At 41.0% G+C, this 18,350-nt stretch overlaps 2 protein-coding genes across 4 annotated transcripts in view; one reads left to right on the top strand and one right to left on the bottom strand.

Annotated features, from left to right (window-relative positions):
• Positions 1-4,338: 4,338 nt before the first annotated feature.
• On the bottom strand, positions 4,339-11,837 carry CGGBP1 (CGG triplet repeat binding protein 1). 3 transcript variants are annotated; one of them, XR_009960933.1, is made up of 3 exons: positions 11,629-11,657; positions 7,959-8,942; positions 4,339-7,863 (listed from the first exon to the last, which is right to left on the bottom strand). XR_009960933.1 is itself a non-coding variant. In XM_062596926.1 (2 exons), exon 2 carries the CDS (start codon positions 8,918-8,920, stop codon positions 8,417-8,419), a length of 504 nt encoding a protein of 167 aa, XP_062452910.1. In that variant the 5' UTR covers positions 8,921-8,942; positions 11,817-11,837; the 3' UTR covers positions 4,339-8,416. The 3 variants fall into 3 exon arrangements, 2 of the variants coding, with proteins under 2 accessions (XP_062452910.1, XP_062452902.1); XM_062596926.1 differs by lacking the exon at positions 11,629-11,657 and adding an exon at positions 11,817-11,837 and having other exon boundaries at positions 4,339-8,942; XM_062596918.1 differs by having other exon boundaries at positions 4,339-8,942.
• A 498-nt stretch (positions 11,838-12,335) lies between these two features.
• ZNF654 (zinc finger protein 654) overlaps positions 12,336-18,350 on the top strand; it is a 35,450-nt gene continuing 29,435 nt past the window's right edge. The window contains exon 1 of the mRNA XM_062596941.1: positions 12,336-12,502. Coding sequence (XP_062452925.1) covers positions 12,371-12,502 — 132 coding nt within the window. The 5' untranslated portion in view covers positions 12,336-12,370. The remainder of the gene's footprint in view (positions 12,503-18,350) is intronic.

An 18,350-nucleotide genomic window follows, 5' to 3' on the forward strand; every position in this document is an offset into this window, starting at 1 on the left:
GGCTGTGTTTCCTGGCAATGCAGCTTACCTCAATGGGTTATCCAAAGTCTATGCTAGGCGTGTAATATCAGTAGCTGATTCTTGTTTCCTTATTAGAACACTTTAATTAGGGAGTAAAACAATCATTTAAAACAATCATTCAAAAATGGACAGATGTTTAGGATTCAGGTTTGTTCCCTACATTTTGGCATCCACCTGGATAGAGCTTCAAAAAAGAAAAAATCAAGTTTTTCATCCTGTTTAAAAAGCCTTGACCATTTCTAATATTTTTTAAATCTTTTAAAACTTTTGGGAAGTTTTTTTTTTTTTTTTTTTGCTTTGGTTTGGGATTTCTTTCTTTCTTTCTTTTCTTTTCTTTTTTTTTCCCTGATATTCTAATTCTGTTTCAACTAGTTTGTCTGGTTTTGCCCTGGTTACATTTTTTAAAAAAGTTTAAGGGTCTTCCTCAGCTTTGCCAAAAGAGGTGGAAGGGTGAGGTGTTTATTTTGAGCAAGCAGAAGGGAAAGCTGGCAGCTGCTTCGAACTAAATATGTTGCCCCTGACTGAAGCTTTGCCTGTGTTTTGAGACTAGCCTTCTAGGTGGATAATTCCTTGTGGGTAGCCTTGTGGGAGTATTCTGAGCTGGAAGATAGATGCTGTTGGGCCTTTTTTTCTCAGGAGAAGTCAAGTCAGAGTAGCAGGAAGGAGCGCACATTTCTTGTATCGCATACACTATGCAGTTCTTGAGGTTGTTGTTGCTGTTGTATTAGTTTTAATACTAAGTAGCTTGGGCAGTTGTCTGTGCTTTGGATCCCTTTCTCTTAAAAGGATATGGCAAATATGACTTCTACCATCAATGCTGACATTTCATTGATTCCTTTCTGCTTAAGATTTTTTTTTCTTTAATCTGGACTTTTTTCATGTTTTCTTGTTAAGGCTTTCTGACTACCTTTAGACACTCATGGGAGCTTTTTGGGGGAGCTAGAGTATAGATAAGATGTTGTAGACCTTTAAATAGTAACCTATATCCTAATTTTAAGAAAGAAAAAAGGTCAGCCTCCCTGAGTTTAGGCCACTGAAATAGTTACGTTTTAAAAGTATGCTTCAAAAGATAAGTATTATGTAAATATAAAATAACTATTTGCCAAAGAGGGAAGGAATAAAATAGAATCCTAATTCGATAAGCTCATGCCTCTCCTAGTTATACAGTATCTTCTAAGTTTTGATTTAAGATGAAAGAACATATGAATATGTCAGGAAAAGATGTCACTAGATGGCACTGACTTCCAGCATCTGCAGTAACTTCTTTGCTGTATGCAAATTGGACCCCAGCTGAAGCCAGTATTTAAAGAAGTGAGAGAATTCAGTGCAAAACAAATGTAACAATTGGCCTAGCTCAGTATGTGTTGATTACCATTCTGAAGAAATGTTTCCAAAAATATGTAATAAAACTTGGACAGTCTTAAACGTCTGAGAACTGCTGTTAATAAAAATCCATCTCATTCAGTAGAGTTTGTCATGTCTGCTTCACTGAATGCAAGTGAAAAAAACACCTATGTAATGCTTTTTTTCTTTTGTGCCATCTCTCTTTTTTTTTTTTTTTTTTTTTTTTTTTTTTTCTGATGAGACAAGGTTGCGGTTTTTGTTGTTTCTGGTTTACTTTTCTTTATTTTTAGGTTGTTAGATATCTGCTCCTACTTGCATAGAGAGATACAGCATTCAGATGTTGGGCTCCAGTGAGTCTGCTGAAAATTACCTTCACAACACTGCATGGGGAAGCTTTCATCTCTTCAGGAACTGGAACAATAATTTAGACTCTGTGCACAGACTCTCCTATCCAACTCCTTGCCTTTCACTACTGATTGCACAGGCTGCAGCAGTGTGCGCTTCCACCTGCACGGGGCAGGTGGAGTGGTGGTCCCTGGGGCCCATCTTTGTGCCTCATTAGTGTATCTCAGTGTTTGTGCAGAGATCAGCTACTTCATTTCTATGCAAGCTCTTCTTCCCACTGCGAGATTCTCTGCATCTCCCTGCTTTCCTTGAGCAAATTCAGTTTAACTAAATGAGCAAAGCTTTTACTGTTGAATCAGCGTACAAATACATCACATCAGTTTAAGTACAGACTGAGCATGAGGCTTGAATACTCTCACCTGCGGTGTCAGTTGTTCATTCAATATGGAGTAGGGTAAGAATCTATTCAGGGTTTTGCAACACATAAAATCTTTCACTAATTGTATGTGCTGAGTAGCTTATTAGACTCATTTTATAGTAGTGATGGGCTTCAGAAATACAAGCGGAAAGCAATTTAAAACTAATTACAAAAGAATTAAGCTAAGGAGGTCCCATTTACTGTACTGGAATCTAGTACTGAATTTAGAAGCTATTCTGTACACTGCAGGACTGAGGAAAAAAATCTCAACTTAGAGGTTTTTTGTATGTTGGTTAGCCGTAAGTACCTCTCAAGCTCCTAATTATTTTTCCCTCAGCCTTGAACTGAACCACTGAATGATACCTTCCCTCTCCTGCATTGCTATAAGCTGTGCTCTTCTAGCAAGACTAAATCTTCAAAATTTTCTGGTTTCTGAAGCTTAAAGGGATGATGGGATCAGGACACTCAAAAGCTCAACCAAATAGGATACAGACTAGAATAGCTATTCAGCAATGATATATCACATGAACTGGTCTATTTTATACTTAGTATACAGCATTCGGAATTCGTCTTGAGGCTACCCTCAGCCAACCAGGAGCAATACTAGCAGTAGTTCTGTCCTGTACCTCAGAGCCTGCATCTTGTGTCACAACTCAGATGGACTGTCTGCTTCTGGATACTAAAGAGGAAATGGCCTCTACTACAAGAAGACTCACAAATTCCAAACACCTTGCAGAAAGAGAGAAGTGGTGGGATGCACAGGAAAAAAATCCTTACCTGACTTGAGTAGAGCTTCCACAGGTTGTGTGTCCTCCAACTTCTCCTGCCCAGCCTATGTAAATGACAAATGTCAAACCTAATTATCAAGATAAGCATAGTCTAAAAACAGTTACTGTACACTTCAGTTTACTCCATCTTGGACGTGGATTAAACCACGATTCACCTGGGGAAATAAAATGTTGTCGTAGGAGTTTAGCATGGTCTAATCAGTAAGCTTTAACTTCACACCTCACCTGATCCTGCACCAGCTTCCACACAAATCCTTATGGATGTTAGTTTTGCAAGTATAAATAATGTGTTTCAAAGGGGAGCTGCCAACACAAAAAAAGAAACTTTGTAAGGAGGTACGTCTTTCTCTTCTGCTTTTCCATTTTGTATAAGGGCAACAAAAAGTAACTTGTTCTTAACGAGCTGTGACCTGAAAATGAATGGCAATGAGAAATGAATGATAAATTCGTGAATCAAGAGGTTGCAGGAGTTTGTTTATCCTTGATCCATCATGAGATGTCAGGCCAGACAAGAATTCAGGAAAGGTCTTGCATATCAAACCTGCACTTGATTCAATTGGCTGATGTATTTGCTCAATTTCCATCAAATAAGTCTATAAAGCAAACTGACTGTTTTTGCAGACAACTTGGAAAGAACTGACTCTTCCATACTTCAGGCCTTTTCAGGAAGGCGTTTCTGCAGCATTAGGCAGATGAAAGACCCTATACCTACAAATCATCTACTGCAATGTCAAAATGCTTAACCTTGATTATTTCACTTAGTCTTCACTTGCAGTGGAAGGCGTGATTAGGGAACCTCTGTCATGATGAAGAGGGAAGTCACCTATTTGACTGGCAACGGGGGTTCTGTATAATCATTCCTGAAACACAAACTTGAGTGTGATTGTATTGATATGTCAACAGTCAAACTGCTTCAAAGTAAGAGTTATATTAACAATGGCACGACACATTTTTATTTTTTCTTGCCAGTATCCATTTCCACTACATTGCGTTACCTTTAAGTGTGAACTGCCCCAATTCCTTTGTCCGTTCTGTTGGTGAAATAAGAGATCATGCATAAATTCTATGAAAAAGGTATTCCTTTATTTTAAAAAAGGACTATTTTTTTTCCATTACCAAATGAAAACTTTACAAAGTAAAGCATTTCTCTTCCAATAATATTTTAATATAAAAACTTAAATCACTTATTCTGGTCTTACTGATCTAACAGGAAGTCCAGTGGCACTGCAGAAAACTGAGCTGGGATAGTTTCAGCCTCACTCCAGTAGCTAATCATAAGTTCATCACTCCTTTCAATAAAACCATGCCTGTGTGCCACTTACTATTTGCAAAACATCCTTATTTCCAAAACAAAAATGAAGGAAAGCATGTTCACTAACCCAAAACAGACTATTCTCTAATAGCATTATTACAATGAGAAGCTTTGTTAAAAAAAATTTATTTTGAAAGTTAGACACAACCTTAAAATTGTACAAAGACAACAAGCACTCGAATTACACAACGAGTTAGCAGTGAGTACAATGGGAACACAGCAACAGTGAGTTTTGCCTCTTTTTGTATGTAAATATAAATAGAGATCATTCTTGCCAAACTTCCAGCTCTTCCACTTTTTTTTTCCTGAAAACCTGCTCATTAGGCTACAAAACCTAGCAAGGATTACTTCACTGTTCAGTTCAACAGAATCACTAAAAGGGGCTCAGACTAAAAACAGTCCTTCTATCATGAGAATATCCCATACTTTGCAGAATCAAGTTTCTCTCTCAATTGAAAAACAGCTTTCCCTTTCATTATGTCAAATGTTTCACCTCTTCTAAAGACAAGCCAAATTACAGGCTTCAAAATGCTTAAAATATTAGAACTCACTCATGGTTTTCCAGGAACATGCAAGCTGAAACTAACATGGCACATACACGTAAGTAATCACAAAACAGAGAACGTTGTTTTTGTCTAGTATTTTACTCTTTGAAAGTGTTGTTCTAAGAAATGCACTTCAAAGCCACTTTAGCTGTCATTGGCTAAACTAATATAAGTACATGGTCAGAGTAGAAAAAAAAATTTTAATTACACTTACAGCTTCAAATATATTAATAAAACCACCTGGCAGAAAAGTATCTCTTATAGCCAGCCCCTACATAAGTATGTAAAATGAAAAGCAAAAGTTCCTACCATCCTCTCTTTACTTTTGAGAATATTCTTTACAGGAAATACATGGAAAAATAATGCAGTGTTTTTGCAGAAAAAGGAAAACCCCATAGAGACTGTTAAACAACTTACTTAACCACAGGCTGTTCTAGGAATTTGTTATTACTTAGGCTTTGACATACCAGAAAGTAATTTCTACTGTAAATCTTGCCTAAGATCAATAGTAATTAAACTGAGATTACGCTTTTTCCAACTACAGCTACAGTAGCAAAATAACGGTCTGAACCTGAGCATTTGCAGGATTTAGTTCCAAGACTAAGTGGAACCACTTTTACTTTGAAAGAAAATAAATGTAACTGTCTTGTTGATGGTTTGGGTTATGTCTGTAAATGTAAACTTGCTTGTTCAGTGTTCTTTTTAGATTACCTAGAAGTGCTTTATTTTTCATTGTTTTATTGCACTCTGGGTATTTGCTGTAATGATTCAGTATGTTGACTTTCATAAACCTTTGCAATTTTTTTCCCCCTAACAGAAGTATCCTATTGTTAAGCCACCACTGTTCTACAAGCTGCTGTGCATCTGAGTTAAGTTCAGATTAAGTCAGTTCCATTCCAGATCTTGATGCTCAACTTTTATTTCCAAATTGCTAAAGTTGGTAGCCTCTGGCTACACTGATAAGGTTTCCCTTGAGGCTGGTATCTGCATTAAAAATAAACGTTATTAATTCTATGAATTGAGGTTCTATCTACAGACTTTGCTTTACAAGAAGACAACAAGCTTTTGAGAAACTAATTGTTCTTTGTTGTTTTGCCCTACTGAAGATAACTGAATTTCTTTTTTTAGCAAAAGCTGCTGATACTGCTTTTACTTTCAAATAAAACCTTGCAAATGACTTGCTTTCTCTCATTGAGCAAGAGCATATTTAATGTTACCATTAATCTTTTCAAAATGTCTGTCAGTCTGCCAGTCTAGCAAACTTACTACATTCTAAATCCTATATAAAATGGTTATGTGAAATAGCCTGTGAAGTTCCCGGTTAGCAAGGATTGAGCTAAATAGCTCAAATTCACACCTTTTCATCATACCATTCTTCTCTAAATGCTTTTGCTTTAATGGAAGCTTGTTTTCTCAGTACTCCATTCTCTTCTATTTGCTTCAATTCTAAGATAGCATTTATAGGCTTAAAAAAAAAAAAAGAAGCAAGGATGTTGTTTCCCTGCACTGAGACAGCAACTCTAAAAAGAAGACTTTCAATTATTCTTAGGACAGAAAAGGCTATTGGCAGTGTACCTTTCACTTGGCTTAAGAGGATTTATGAAACAGTACTAGCCCAAGGCAGTTCATGATCTTAAGCTAAAACCAAGTTTGTGCAATAGCAAGTGATATTTGGGAAGACATACTTTGATATCTAGGATGAGCGGGAAAAAAATGCTGTTATTTCTGGCCTAAGTTCTAAACCAGAAACCAGTATCATTGACAGGATTGCTGTGACTGCATGGAGTCCCACTAGCTTCAAAAGGGATCAAAGGTGCAGCAGTGTGCTGAGTACCTGTGTACTGGTACTCATGGATAGGCAGCCTTCTGTTTTTGGGGGGTTTTCTTTCCTTCCAGTTATACAAACATCTCTTCCAGCAGAAGGCTACAAGAAATGGTTATATTGTAAAACAAGTGCATTTCTTTTGAAACCAATTGCACAAAAACCAGTTGTGACTAAGAATGTAAGTCTGTTTTAATCCAGCAAGAGAGGCTCTGCTCTAGGAATAGCTACAGAAGCAAAATAAACAGGTTATTTTGTGTCTCTTAGCAATTAATTAATATTGTTGTAAATATCTTGAACAAAAGGAGTAAAATACTGTGAAACTTTATGGAGGGAAAGGAAGCTGAACAGAACCACCAACTCCACTTGAGGGAGTTAAAGCACGCTTACACCATTATATCCACTGAGTGGAAGATTTCTGTTCAAGGAGATGCTTGGCATCTGCTTGAATATAGAGCTTCTAAAGAGAATCCAGAGAAGAAGGTAGGCAGAAGTTGGTCATGTTCCAGCACCTTGCACAATGCTCCCTCCTTCTATTCAAAAACTTTATAGACCACTGAAGTGGAGTGCACGATTTGGCATAATAACCTGGAATAGTTTAGTAGTAGAGGGAAACATTATTAAATTTTATGATTCTACTTTTTGCCTGTACAGTAGATGTGATCTTGGCACAGAAAAAGCAATATAGCCAGGTCTGTACTTCCAGTGTAACTTTGAAGTATATACGCTTTTCTAGTCACGCTTACTGAGTAGCCTTTGCAGTAACTATTTTGAGAACTATTTTAGTCACTTTACCTCCTTTGACTAAAAGAGTGAGGATGAGGTCAGAAAAGTAAAGGACCTTTAGGGAAAGATGGAGAAGGTCCTTTTCTGTGCACTGTAACAGACCTGCTCATCTCCACCACTTAGGGACTCCCCTACCTCCAATTTAGATTCGGCATCCTTTGTCTTGCTAAGAAGAGAAAGAAAAAGGCATTAATCCTTTCTACTAAGATCTTGGTCCAATGTAATTTTCATTGGCCAGCAGCTGCATTGCAAACCACACACACTTATTAGTTTGTCAATTTAATATTCCAAGATTGGCACTGAAACAAAAGGGAACAAGTTAAACTGAGAAAAGGAAATGGTGATTTAAAAAGTGTGCATGGTAAACCTGCAGAACTTCTTGCTTTATGACAGTAGTGAAGTCCAGAGCTCCATACAAGAGACTGTCTGTTAAGCCAGATAATGAATACAGCCACAGTTGCATCAGATAGGATGAGAGTATTCTAGAAGAAAAATGTGTTCTGTTTTAGAATATAAACCAAACTTCAACATGAATTATCAATCATCCTCCCCTAAAATATCACTTATTTTAACTAACCGTTCTACAGCTTCTTGCACTTCAAATGTGCAGTACTTCTTCTTGGTCAGTCATGGACAGGATACTGTACAAAGCCATCCACTGATATGATTAACCATTCCTATCACATCATCTTCCTTGTATACATATAGATGCACAATTTAGGCAGGTGAGGTCCTCCATTCAAGTGCCTTTTTCTTAGCGTCAGTTACAGCTGGGCTGAACATAGATAGGGTGTATGCCAGGTATGTTCCCTACTTTCATTGAGAGTTCTACATCAACGTAGCTCAGAAGTCCACAGCAGGGTTAGCAACAGTCTGTGGCATATCAGTAAGTTCACAAACAGATTGTCATTTCTACAATAATACAAAATAGCTTGTAAAACCAATATGTAACACTGTATATATGCATGAATATAAAAATAAACAACACCATCAATATGTAAAACTTCACAACGATGATGGAAAACAGTTTTCTTCTCAACGGTCTTCAGTATTGATGAGTTGGTTCTCGTTGTCATACCCATCAGGCAGGTATGCTTTCCTTAGCTGGTCTGACTTAGGTATGGAACTTCCGTTCTTGACGTAGCGGGACAGGAAGGCTCGCACTGACGGATGATCAGCCTTCTCAAGTGGAATATTTGCTTCCAGACACATTTTCACAAAGTCCTGGATGACACTGGTTTTCTCTGTCTGAGCAGTGCTGTTGCACTGAAGGGAGGCAGTCAGAGTCCTTTGCTTCTTCCTGACGTTCTGTTCTTCAAACTCTGCCTTTCGCTTTGTGTGTGTTTTAGACTTGAGGTGGTCATTGATTGCAGACTTGCGGACATGATTCAGAACCACGTTGCAGGAAGTACAGAACAGTTTTCCTCCATCTTCGTGCAGTTCACTGCCAAACTCTGTTACACGATCCTGAGGCGTTACATATAAAGCAGTCTTCGAGCGGTTACGTGAAGGGGCTGACTTCACTCCAAATCGTTCCATTGTTGCCTTCAATAAACTTGTCCTGAAGGTTGAGGGGAAAAAAAAGTTAAAGTATGCTAAAGTCTTCAGCATACAGACATAGATGCAACCTATTCAGTATCCAACATAGTGCTTGTTACTACCTAGAAGTCAATTACATGGAAGATATATATGTGCAACTATCACTGAGAAGTTATGTACTTCAAGTAAGTTCGGAGGCAGTAAAATAGTTCTGAGTCTCTACAATGGCAGAGTTCAACAGAACCCTCAAACTCAATCTGTTCATCACTGAAAGTCAAACAGAAAGACTTTCGTTTTTCCTGAAGACAGTTTTTATCCTTTTCTTTTTTTTTTTTTTTTTTTTTAAAAAAAAAACACTATGGTAAATACTGCTTTCTTCTTAGTATTTTAGATGTGTTTGACAGTTTAACTCAGCTAATATGAGCCAGCATTTTTCTGTTTATTTCTTGAAAATCTATGTTACTTTTGTTAGCAAAAACTTAATTGTCAAAATATCAGGCACAAAGGCCATTACTGTCATTTCTAAAGACCGACACAAAAGCCTAAGCTTTGTCAGCACTCATCTGGGAACACCCCCTGCTTTTGTCCCAGCTCAAACCACAATTATTAGATTGAGTCTTAACCTAGAGTCAAAAGAAAATCTTTTGTCACTGCAACGTGAGATTTGTGAAACAGTCATCCTAATGTGAATGGCAACTTGCATGTGTTTCAACTCAAAATAAGAACCTAAGCAGACAGCTTCTCAGTGAAAGGTAACAACTAAGAGAAAAACAAGCTTTTGACTCCTTTTACATCACTCTGAATTATATTATGGTACCAAAGCAAGCAATAGTCTAGTCAAGTGTACTAAAATTGAATGGTGTCTATTTTTGTTGTTTTTGAGAACTGGAGTAGCTGGTATAGATCTGAGTTAGGATAATTTAAGTCCTTTTTAAAGTAAAGTTTAACTCAAGATATAGCTCAGCTTTAAGGGTTTTTTTGAGCAAAACGGCCATTCAAGCTGATAAATTAAGTCCTTGCTCCACTTCCTCATCAAGAAAGGGACAACAGATGTTTCTTAAAAAGAATGTATTTGAAATAACAGGCTGCCTGGGCATTTAGTTATAAATATCCAAGACTTTAGAGAATCTAGTGTTACCTATGCATTCCACCTAAAAGGCTGAATTATAAGATGTGAATGGTGTATTACTCTCTGTCCCTATTTATTCTGATACACACACACAATCTGCTGTTGCAGCATTTTCAGAGATCAGCTGAACTTCCAAACTAGCTCAGCTATAAATTGAGCTTTCCCAAGTTAAAGGACTAGATGGGATTTCTGCTGTCCAGAACACCTTTTACTTGTTCAGAAGAGACACAGAGACACAACAGAGTAAAAGAATAGAGAATTCAGTCTTTAAAACAGCCTCCCCCCTTTTTAAAATATTCTTAGAGTTGAGAACCTTTTGAAAAGGAGACAAAAATCTTGGTATTAGTTAGCATCTTGAACTATGTGCTAGTTTCCAGAAGTAGCAGTCTTGAGTAACACTGCACAACACTATAGTCTAAGATACATAATCCTTTTCCAGTATGAGTGGAACTTTTTTCACTCCTTTTTGTTGTTTTATACAATTTATTCATATGAGCTTCCTAAGTGACTCTTTCCTGAGATCAAGCTTTGAACGAGTCTTACCGTAACATAAACTTGTTGCTTAGAGTTCTGAAATATCAGAAATCACTTAGCAAAGTAGGGGTTTGCGCTGATACAGTATCAAAAATTGAAGCAGTAATTCCATGAACGGCCAAGTCCAAGCTTTTTAGGGGTGGTGGCGGTGTTTTGCTTTGTTTTGTTTTTTAAGGACCTCAAGTTTGACATAGATTCTTTGATGTCTATTAATGCCTGAACTACTATTGTGTTCTCAAGTGCAAGGGGAAGAGTAGGTGCATGCAGATAAGGCATCCAAGAGAGACATCCTATCCTCTGTTATACTTTCGAATGAGCTAAGGCTTTCAAAAGCAGCAGGAGCTCTGGACAGCGCAAATGAATAAGCAAGCCTGGTCTAAAAATGGACACTGGAGAGAGAACCACTAAAGGCACAAACGATCTTTAGGCAAGACCAAAGAGTATTTAAGATTAACATGAAAACAAGTTTTGTATTTTCTGCTGTCAAACAGGTTTAGCTAATTACAGGCTACTTCCCTTGACAGGGTAACCAGGAGGCAAAGCTAGATATGTATTTATTTCCCGGGGTTTCGTCACTGTATTGACCGCACGATTTGACTACTGCCTAAATACACACGACGTCGGTTCCTTTCGAGCCCATGTTTCCCCCGCTGCTCTGCCCGTCGGGACAGCCTATCGACAGCGGACTCCACCGTGCGCTTAACAAAAAGATCTCCTAAGGGACGGGCCCAGACCCTGCGCTGCCTTCTCGGCGCAGCCCAAGTTTTGGCAGGCAGCCTCCGTCCTCCACAACCCTCAAGCCGCAGTAACCCCCCAAGACCTCTCCCCGCTCCGCCCCCGGGAGCGGCCGCGTTCCGCCCGCCCGCCCCGGTCCCTCCCCGCGCGACGGCGGCGGCGGCGCCCGGCCGCACCGCTGCTTCCCCGCCCGCCGCGGCGGCTCCAGCGCGGCGGGTGCTTCCACGGCCGAGCCGGCGGGCGCCGCCGCGCCGCCCCCTCCCCCGCGAGCCCCGCCGGCCCCCGCCCGCCCTCTGCCGGGCGCCGTTACCCGCTCCGGCCGCGCGGCCTCCCCGCGCCGCGCCGCGCCGGGCGGACGTCGCGCTCCGCCGCGGGGCTCCCGCCGCTCCCCGGCGCCGCCTGCGCCGCGCTCCGCGCGCCCCAGCCGGACGCGGCCCCTCCGCCAACGGCCGCCGCCGCGCAGACAGCTCCGCGCCGCAGCCAGACAGACCTACCCACCCTGGCGGCCGCGGTAGGCGGGACCTAGCAACCCCCATAGCAACCGCAGCGCCCGCCCGCCGCCCCGGCCTCGCGGCCGCGATTGGATGCCCGCCGCGCGGGCGCGCGAAGACGGACGGCTCTGTTGCCCAGACATAAGTGGGGGGCGGGAAGACCCGTCGTGATGGAGGGGCGCTCGGACCAATCAGAGTGCGCCGAGGCCAATGTTGAGCGTAGCGGACGGGCGCCCTGGCCAGTAGTAGGAGGGAAGCCGGGGGGGGCGGTGTGACGGACGGGGACAGCAGCCAATGGCGAGAGGGGGCAAAGTAATGTAGAGACTTTTGCTCCAATGGAAGGGCGCTGCGGCGGGGCCGGGATGAAGGGAGGAGCTGAGGGTGAGAGGTCGTTCGCGAGTTCTCTTTTCGTTGGCCGTTGATTGGCGCCGCGGCTGGCCCAATGGGAGCGAGGCGGGTGGGCAGGGCCGGAAGTGAGGCCCTGGGGAAGGGGGCGGGCCTTCCGGCGCGTCGGGGCGGGGGAAGGGGGGCGTTCGGTACGCGCAGGGCGGCCGGAGCAGCATGGCGGAAGACGAGAGCGATCAGGAGTCGGAGCGGCTCAGCGAGGAGCTGGAGGCTCTTGTGACGCTGGGGCTGCCCGCCGGGCTCCCGGCCCTGCTCAGCAGCCAGTATTACTGCCGCCGCTTCTGCCAGGTGAACGCCGCCCCGCCCCCCGCGCCGCTCCTCGCCCCTCCCCCCGCGGCCGTTGAGGCGGGCGGGGGTGGGGCACCCCCTTCCCCCCCCCCCCCCCGGGGCCGTTACTCCGGGGGAAGGGGGGGGCGCGGTGCTGCGGCCGCTCCCCCGCCGGCGGCCGCTCCTGGGGGCCGGGGCGGGGAGCGGCGCCAGCGGCTCGCCCTCGGGGCTGAGGGGCTGGGGAGGGGGGAGCAGCGGCCGCCCCTCCGCCGCTGAACGCCCCGCGGAGGGCAGGGGAGGGGAGGGCAGGGAGCGGGCCGGGGAGCCGGGCTGGGGGAGGGGACGGCGCCCGCCCCGGGGTGGGGAGGGTGTTGCCGCTGCCACCCGGCGCCGGGGGCGGCGGCGGTGGTGCTGCGGGCAAAACAATTCCGGGTGGCCGGTGCTGGGGCCGGGCCGGGCCGGGCCGCGCCGCGGCGGGGAGGCGTAGCGAGGGCCGCGGTGAGACCGCGGGTGGTTTTCGCCGAGCGGCCTCTCGTCGCACCGGCCCCAATGTGTGCGCTCTTTGTAACCTTTTCACGTACGCGCCCTTTGCGAGCTGAGAGGCGACAACAGGTTGCCTTTCCTAGTCCTTTTTCGCGGGCCGGTGTTGATCAGGCGTTAGTTAGCCTGGGTGTATTCCAACCGTGTTAATTGTTGCTTTTCTGCGAAGTTCCTGTTTTTTTTTTTTTTTCATGAACTTCTTGGCTGCCTGCTTAGCCACTACACTTGTTTTCTTCCGTTTAAATAAACGCAGTTGCATGTTCATTAATTTTCATCTATTTTTCAAGTTCAATGAAACGTCTATTTGAAATATTTACTGCAATATGTGTTTAAAATCATTGCAGGTAGCATAGTGCTTAGTAAGTGCACTGCCTTGTTTTTTATCGGTGGTTCTGTGGTCTACTAATAATTTATATAAGTCGAAATCATACTACAGAGATTTTGAAAAACCTGTTGTTGGCTGTGAAGCCAACAGAAAGCAAAGTCAAGGTGTTTGCTAGTACATAGTAAATTATAATCATAAGAAATCATAAATGTGGTTTATGAAATTCAGAGGTTGGAAAGATATGCTCACTTATGTAAAGAGTGAGAGTTTTCATCTTAAATTTTTCTAGCTATTCTTACTGTGTGCTTTACTGTCTTAACGAGGAAGCGTGGACAGAGTGATAGCTTTATATACTAATGCCGATTCCACTTCCCACACAAAACTAGGAGCTGATATGGAATAAGGAATGACAAGACCAGAGAAGAAATTTTTCTATAAAATAGTTGTATCACAGTTATTAATGGTAGAATACTTAAACCATTTGACCTTGGCTTCCCCTGCAGTTTCTTTTGTCGAGAAAGATTGCCAAACCCTCTCCCCTACTTTGTTCTGCTTCTAGTTATGAATTCTCCACGTGGGCAGCCAGTATTCTTAGTATATGAAGAGCTATGTTTCTTCTCTTTTAAACACTATATTTTAAATTATCCTGACGAAAGTGAACTAATATATTAACACTTTGTCACAAGGGATTTTTTTTGGTGTAAATTTGGCCTGGTGAGCAGCAGTTCCAAAGTCATGTGCTCACTCAAGATACAGTCTTCTGTGTTTGTTTAAGTTTTTTTTTGTTTGTTTTTTTTTTTTTTTTGTTTGTTTTTTTTGGTTTTTTTTTTTTGATAATGGATTCTTCTAATGATTTAATTATATAACTACAAAATCTTAACTAGTGTAGTGTACTGGTATAAAAGGCCAGTAGCTGTGTGACCTTCTGAAGTTTGACACCAAATGAAGTTGTGTGTCCTCCACGTGAGATCATCAGCCCTCAGGTTTGCAGTGGTATAATCGTACTGAGATATGTATCCTTACTCGCTGAGGATTGACAGGCCTTCAGCTTGTTCACTAAAAGTGATGAAGCATATTTGTATTTCTTCTTTAGGTAGCACAATAAATTTACACACAAAATTCATGTTGCCTGCTTAACACTTGTTATGAAACAAATTTTTCGTATTCTGTATGACTTTATTAGGTTTAGAGTATTTTGGATACGTTTTTGTTTTCAATAGAAATTTTCACTTTGGCTCTAGTTTTTGCCAGAACACTTTGCTTTGGGCTTTTCTATTCAGATCATTCAAGGGTCATATTTGACTGTTTTGTAGATCATGCCTTTCCACCTTGTTCCACCCCATGCTGATAAAACAATTTTGGTTGATTTAATGTTTTTTTATCACTTCTAACTGTCCTGATTTTGCCTTTTATGTTTCTGTTTCTTTGTCAAAAGTTGAACAGCAGTTGTAAAGGTAGTTGCTTAAAGCTCATACCATGAGCTGAGCTACCTGGAGGAAGCATTTCTGTTTTTCAGAATAACAAGCTTTTAACATATCTGCCATTATTTAATTAGTAATGATTAATCCTGATGGCAGCTGAATAGAATAAGTATTAAGACTGCTTATAGTTATACAACTGTCTGAAGTGCGTGCACAACCATGTTTCTCAGAACTGCAGCAAAAACGAAGCAAAGTGCAAAGCCTTTTCAGCCTGTAGAGCCATTTACTGTAGATAGACCTCTTGACTGATTTTTAAAAGCTGAGATACTATCATAGACCTTGAGAAACATTGGTGTGCATGTCTTTCATTGTTGAAATGCATCAAAAGGCTAAAACATAGCTATAACTGGACAGAGTTGGTATTGTGAGGCCTTCAGTGTTGTAGCTGAACTTAAATATGTGAGTAATTGCAATTTAATCATACAAGATTAAAACATAGTGTGGCATGTCTAAAACTGTATCTGTTATGAGATCTCTCTTTATTTTGTAGATGTTTATGGTCATACAGTGTCATTACAGCCTGAATCTTCCAAGGCAAATGGAACAGAACATTTTGTTAGACTGTTAATTGAAATTGATAATATGGGGAGAACAAAATCAAGATTTCTGTGGGTGAGATTGAAGTGAGGCAGTTGGAAAATGAGAAAACAAATGTCCAGTCTATGCATCTCACAGTACAGTATTACTTTTTTTAAAGTAATTGTGATCATTTTGGCTGTTTCTGTTGCTTTCTAGCATTACTAACTTGATGTTCCTTTCTTTTGTAGAGTTTAATATTTATTGATACCATTTATACTTTTCAAAGTAAGTCAGCTGTTCGCAACTTTGATGAACAAAAGAATGTGTCTATGACTGTTTTGTAGGCTTAAGGAAACTTATAAGGTGGTATCTAGGAGACACTATGCATTTGGGAAAGCTTCACAAGAGCTAACTTGTGTTTCATGCAGAATCTTTCGCCAACTTTGTTTTCAGGGATCCTTCCCTTGCCTCTGTGGCCATAGCTTTGGGGAGGTTGCTGTGTGAGTGAAAGACAAGTGATGAAGGGAGGAAATAGTGCAGATGTTTGCTTTTTACTTAAAAAAGCCTGAGGAACTTTGGAAGAATTTCCAAAGTTACTTAATTTGAAAACAAACCTTAACAGTGAACTAGAAAAGGATATAGCTTAGGTCACCGCACCTTAAGTGGGTATGATTTTATCAACTGGCTTAAAATGATGTATTCTCTTCAGAATCTTTTTTCGTAAACTTGTGATATTTTCATAGTATTTAATGTTATGCATAGTAACTGACTAAAAAGATAAATGTCTTTGCCTTCTCTGTAAAGCTTGATTTTGACGTAGTTAAGAGGTGCTTTGAGGAAGTTAATTCATATAAAGCTTTACATCAAAGTTGCACTGAGCGTTTCTGTAGTTGGCCACATGGCTGCATAACTATACTAGATGTTATTTTTATGTTGTTCTGTGCTGACAGAAATAAACACAAGATGATTGCGATCTAAAGTAGCAAAGTAATACTGTGAGGGCTAAACACTAGTTGATCTCTTACTGTGGCATCAGTTTACAGCCTTTCCAACATGATATCTCTGTGAAATCTGATTTCGTATTTGCTCAAACTAATTTGTGATACCTTGAATTGACTGCTTTAAAAAAAAGGAATAGAATAGAATCTTGAGCTTATAAGGCTAATCATAGAGTTATGAGATTGGAAGGGACCTCTGGAAATCATCTAGTCCAACCCTCAAACAAGTGGTCCGTACAGGGATAGAACCCGCAACCTTGGCATTATTTGTCTGTCTATAGCTGCCTAGGTATCAGTCTCAATTTGTAAGGACAGTTAGAAGAATAAACATCTTTAGATGTTTGTTCTTTTGATTCTCACCTCTGATCTTCCAGTTGTAGTTATTTTAGTGACTTACTTTTTTTTAACAAAATACTTTAGGTTATGCCAAACTTGTATTTTACTACTGCACTGTTGTGAGACCTGTATTTGATCTCCATGCATCATTTTGAAGTTTAGCTACAGAAATCTTGGTCACATGAGTACTAGTACCAGTAGAATGTAATCATTTAAGTTCCCCTGAAGCTTATTTCTCTCTTGGAAGATGTAATTTTTAGTTTTGAACCGACTGTTTTCTCTTGCAGTGGTTTGTGATGTTCTAGGGTATTTGTGTAACTAATGGCTCAAATTTTGAGAGCACCATTGAGATCGCAATTTGTCTTACATGACAGGCATATTCAGTTATGTTTTCAAAATGTCTAATGCTGCTAGTTATGTGAAAGCTTTTAAAGGGCAAACTGCAAGATATAATAACTAAATTTACCTGTGAATCTAGGAATACCATAACTCTTTGAAGCAGATTAATTTTTAAAAATACCCTTTCATTATTTTCCATATTTACTCAGTGGATGTTGTGTGGATGGTGAAAAGGGGCTTACTCAATTTACTACCAGTTAGCACTTTCTCTTGGATTTAGTACTGTGCTGCTTGAGATTAAAGTGCTTCTGAACCATATTTTGAAAAAGAAGAGCCTATAAATTACTAGTGATGGTAGGCACCAAAGCTTGTTTGCTCCCAAGCTTAATTCCAAATTTATGCATTCAGTTCTGTTTACGATTATATGTCTGCAGAGAATAGTGTAATGAGTTAGGAGGTGGAACTCTTTCCTATCCCACTTGATGGGAAACTTTCTAAGCCACTATAATGCAAAACTAGGTTGTGGTGTATGTATGTAGCATACTTGTTTATTTTCAGTCTGTTTTGGGGGAGAACTCACAATAGCAGTTGATTAGCAAGCTCTTTATTTGCAGACTAGTAGACTGAAGGAATGGGTGATCTGTCCATTAACATTATAAAGTCTGTATTCTTATTCGCATACTCAGTTCTTGTGTGCCTGTTCTCCTTAACTTTTGTGCCTGTTGTCCTTTTAGCTTTATTCAGAGAAATTATCTCCCTGCTGTAAATACTAAATCTCTTCATTATACTTTTGGAAAAAGGGGAGATTTGGGGGATTTTAATTTTATGCCTCCTCCCTCCCTTCCCTCTTCCCCTCACCCCCTTAGCTGCTGCTAGGAGATTTGATGTTTTCCACCATAAATTTTTGTAGAATGCTCTTAAGCATACTTTTTCAGGTCAGAAAAGTAGTACTGATTGCTAATGGAACAAGAAGGCGCTCTCTCTGTCTGTTGGTACAGCAGATGGATTAGCCTCCACAAATTGGAGACGGAAGAATGATGGTAGTAGAGAAGAGAATAAGAAGGAAAACCCTTTTGTAGAAAAAAAGTTGGGAAGGAAATATTTTTGTAGCTAAAGTTCCTTAGAAGATATTAGTGTGCCTTGCCTTTCGACCAAAGCTGTTACTGTGTGTTTGCAAAGCTTGAGAAGAGCTCTAATAGTACTGTTTGCTTGGTAGCACTTGATACAGAAAGTTACAGAGGTTACCTAAGCAGTTACTGTCTTTCAGATCGTAGCTCAGCCTGAGATACAGCAAATGACTCCATGGGCACACATCTTTATTGATACTGGAG

The sequence above is a fragment of the Rhea pennata genome, chromosome 1, assembly GCF_028389875.1.
Source record: "Rhea pennata isolate bPtePen1 chromosome 1, bPtePen1.pri, whole genome shotgun sequence".
Classification (NCBI taxonomy): domain Eukaryota; kingdom Metazoa; phylum Chordata; class Aves; order Rheiformes; family Rheidae; genus Rhea; species Rhea pennata.

Bases quoted from the DNA above. Each gene is read 5' to 3' on its own strand.
- CGGBP1 (XM_062596926.1), bottom strand. From the start codon at position 8,920: ATGGAACGATTTGGAGTGAAGTCAGCCCCTTCACGTAACCGCTCGAAG.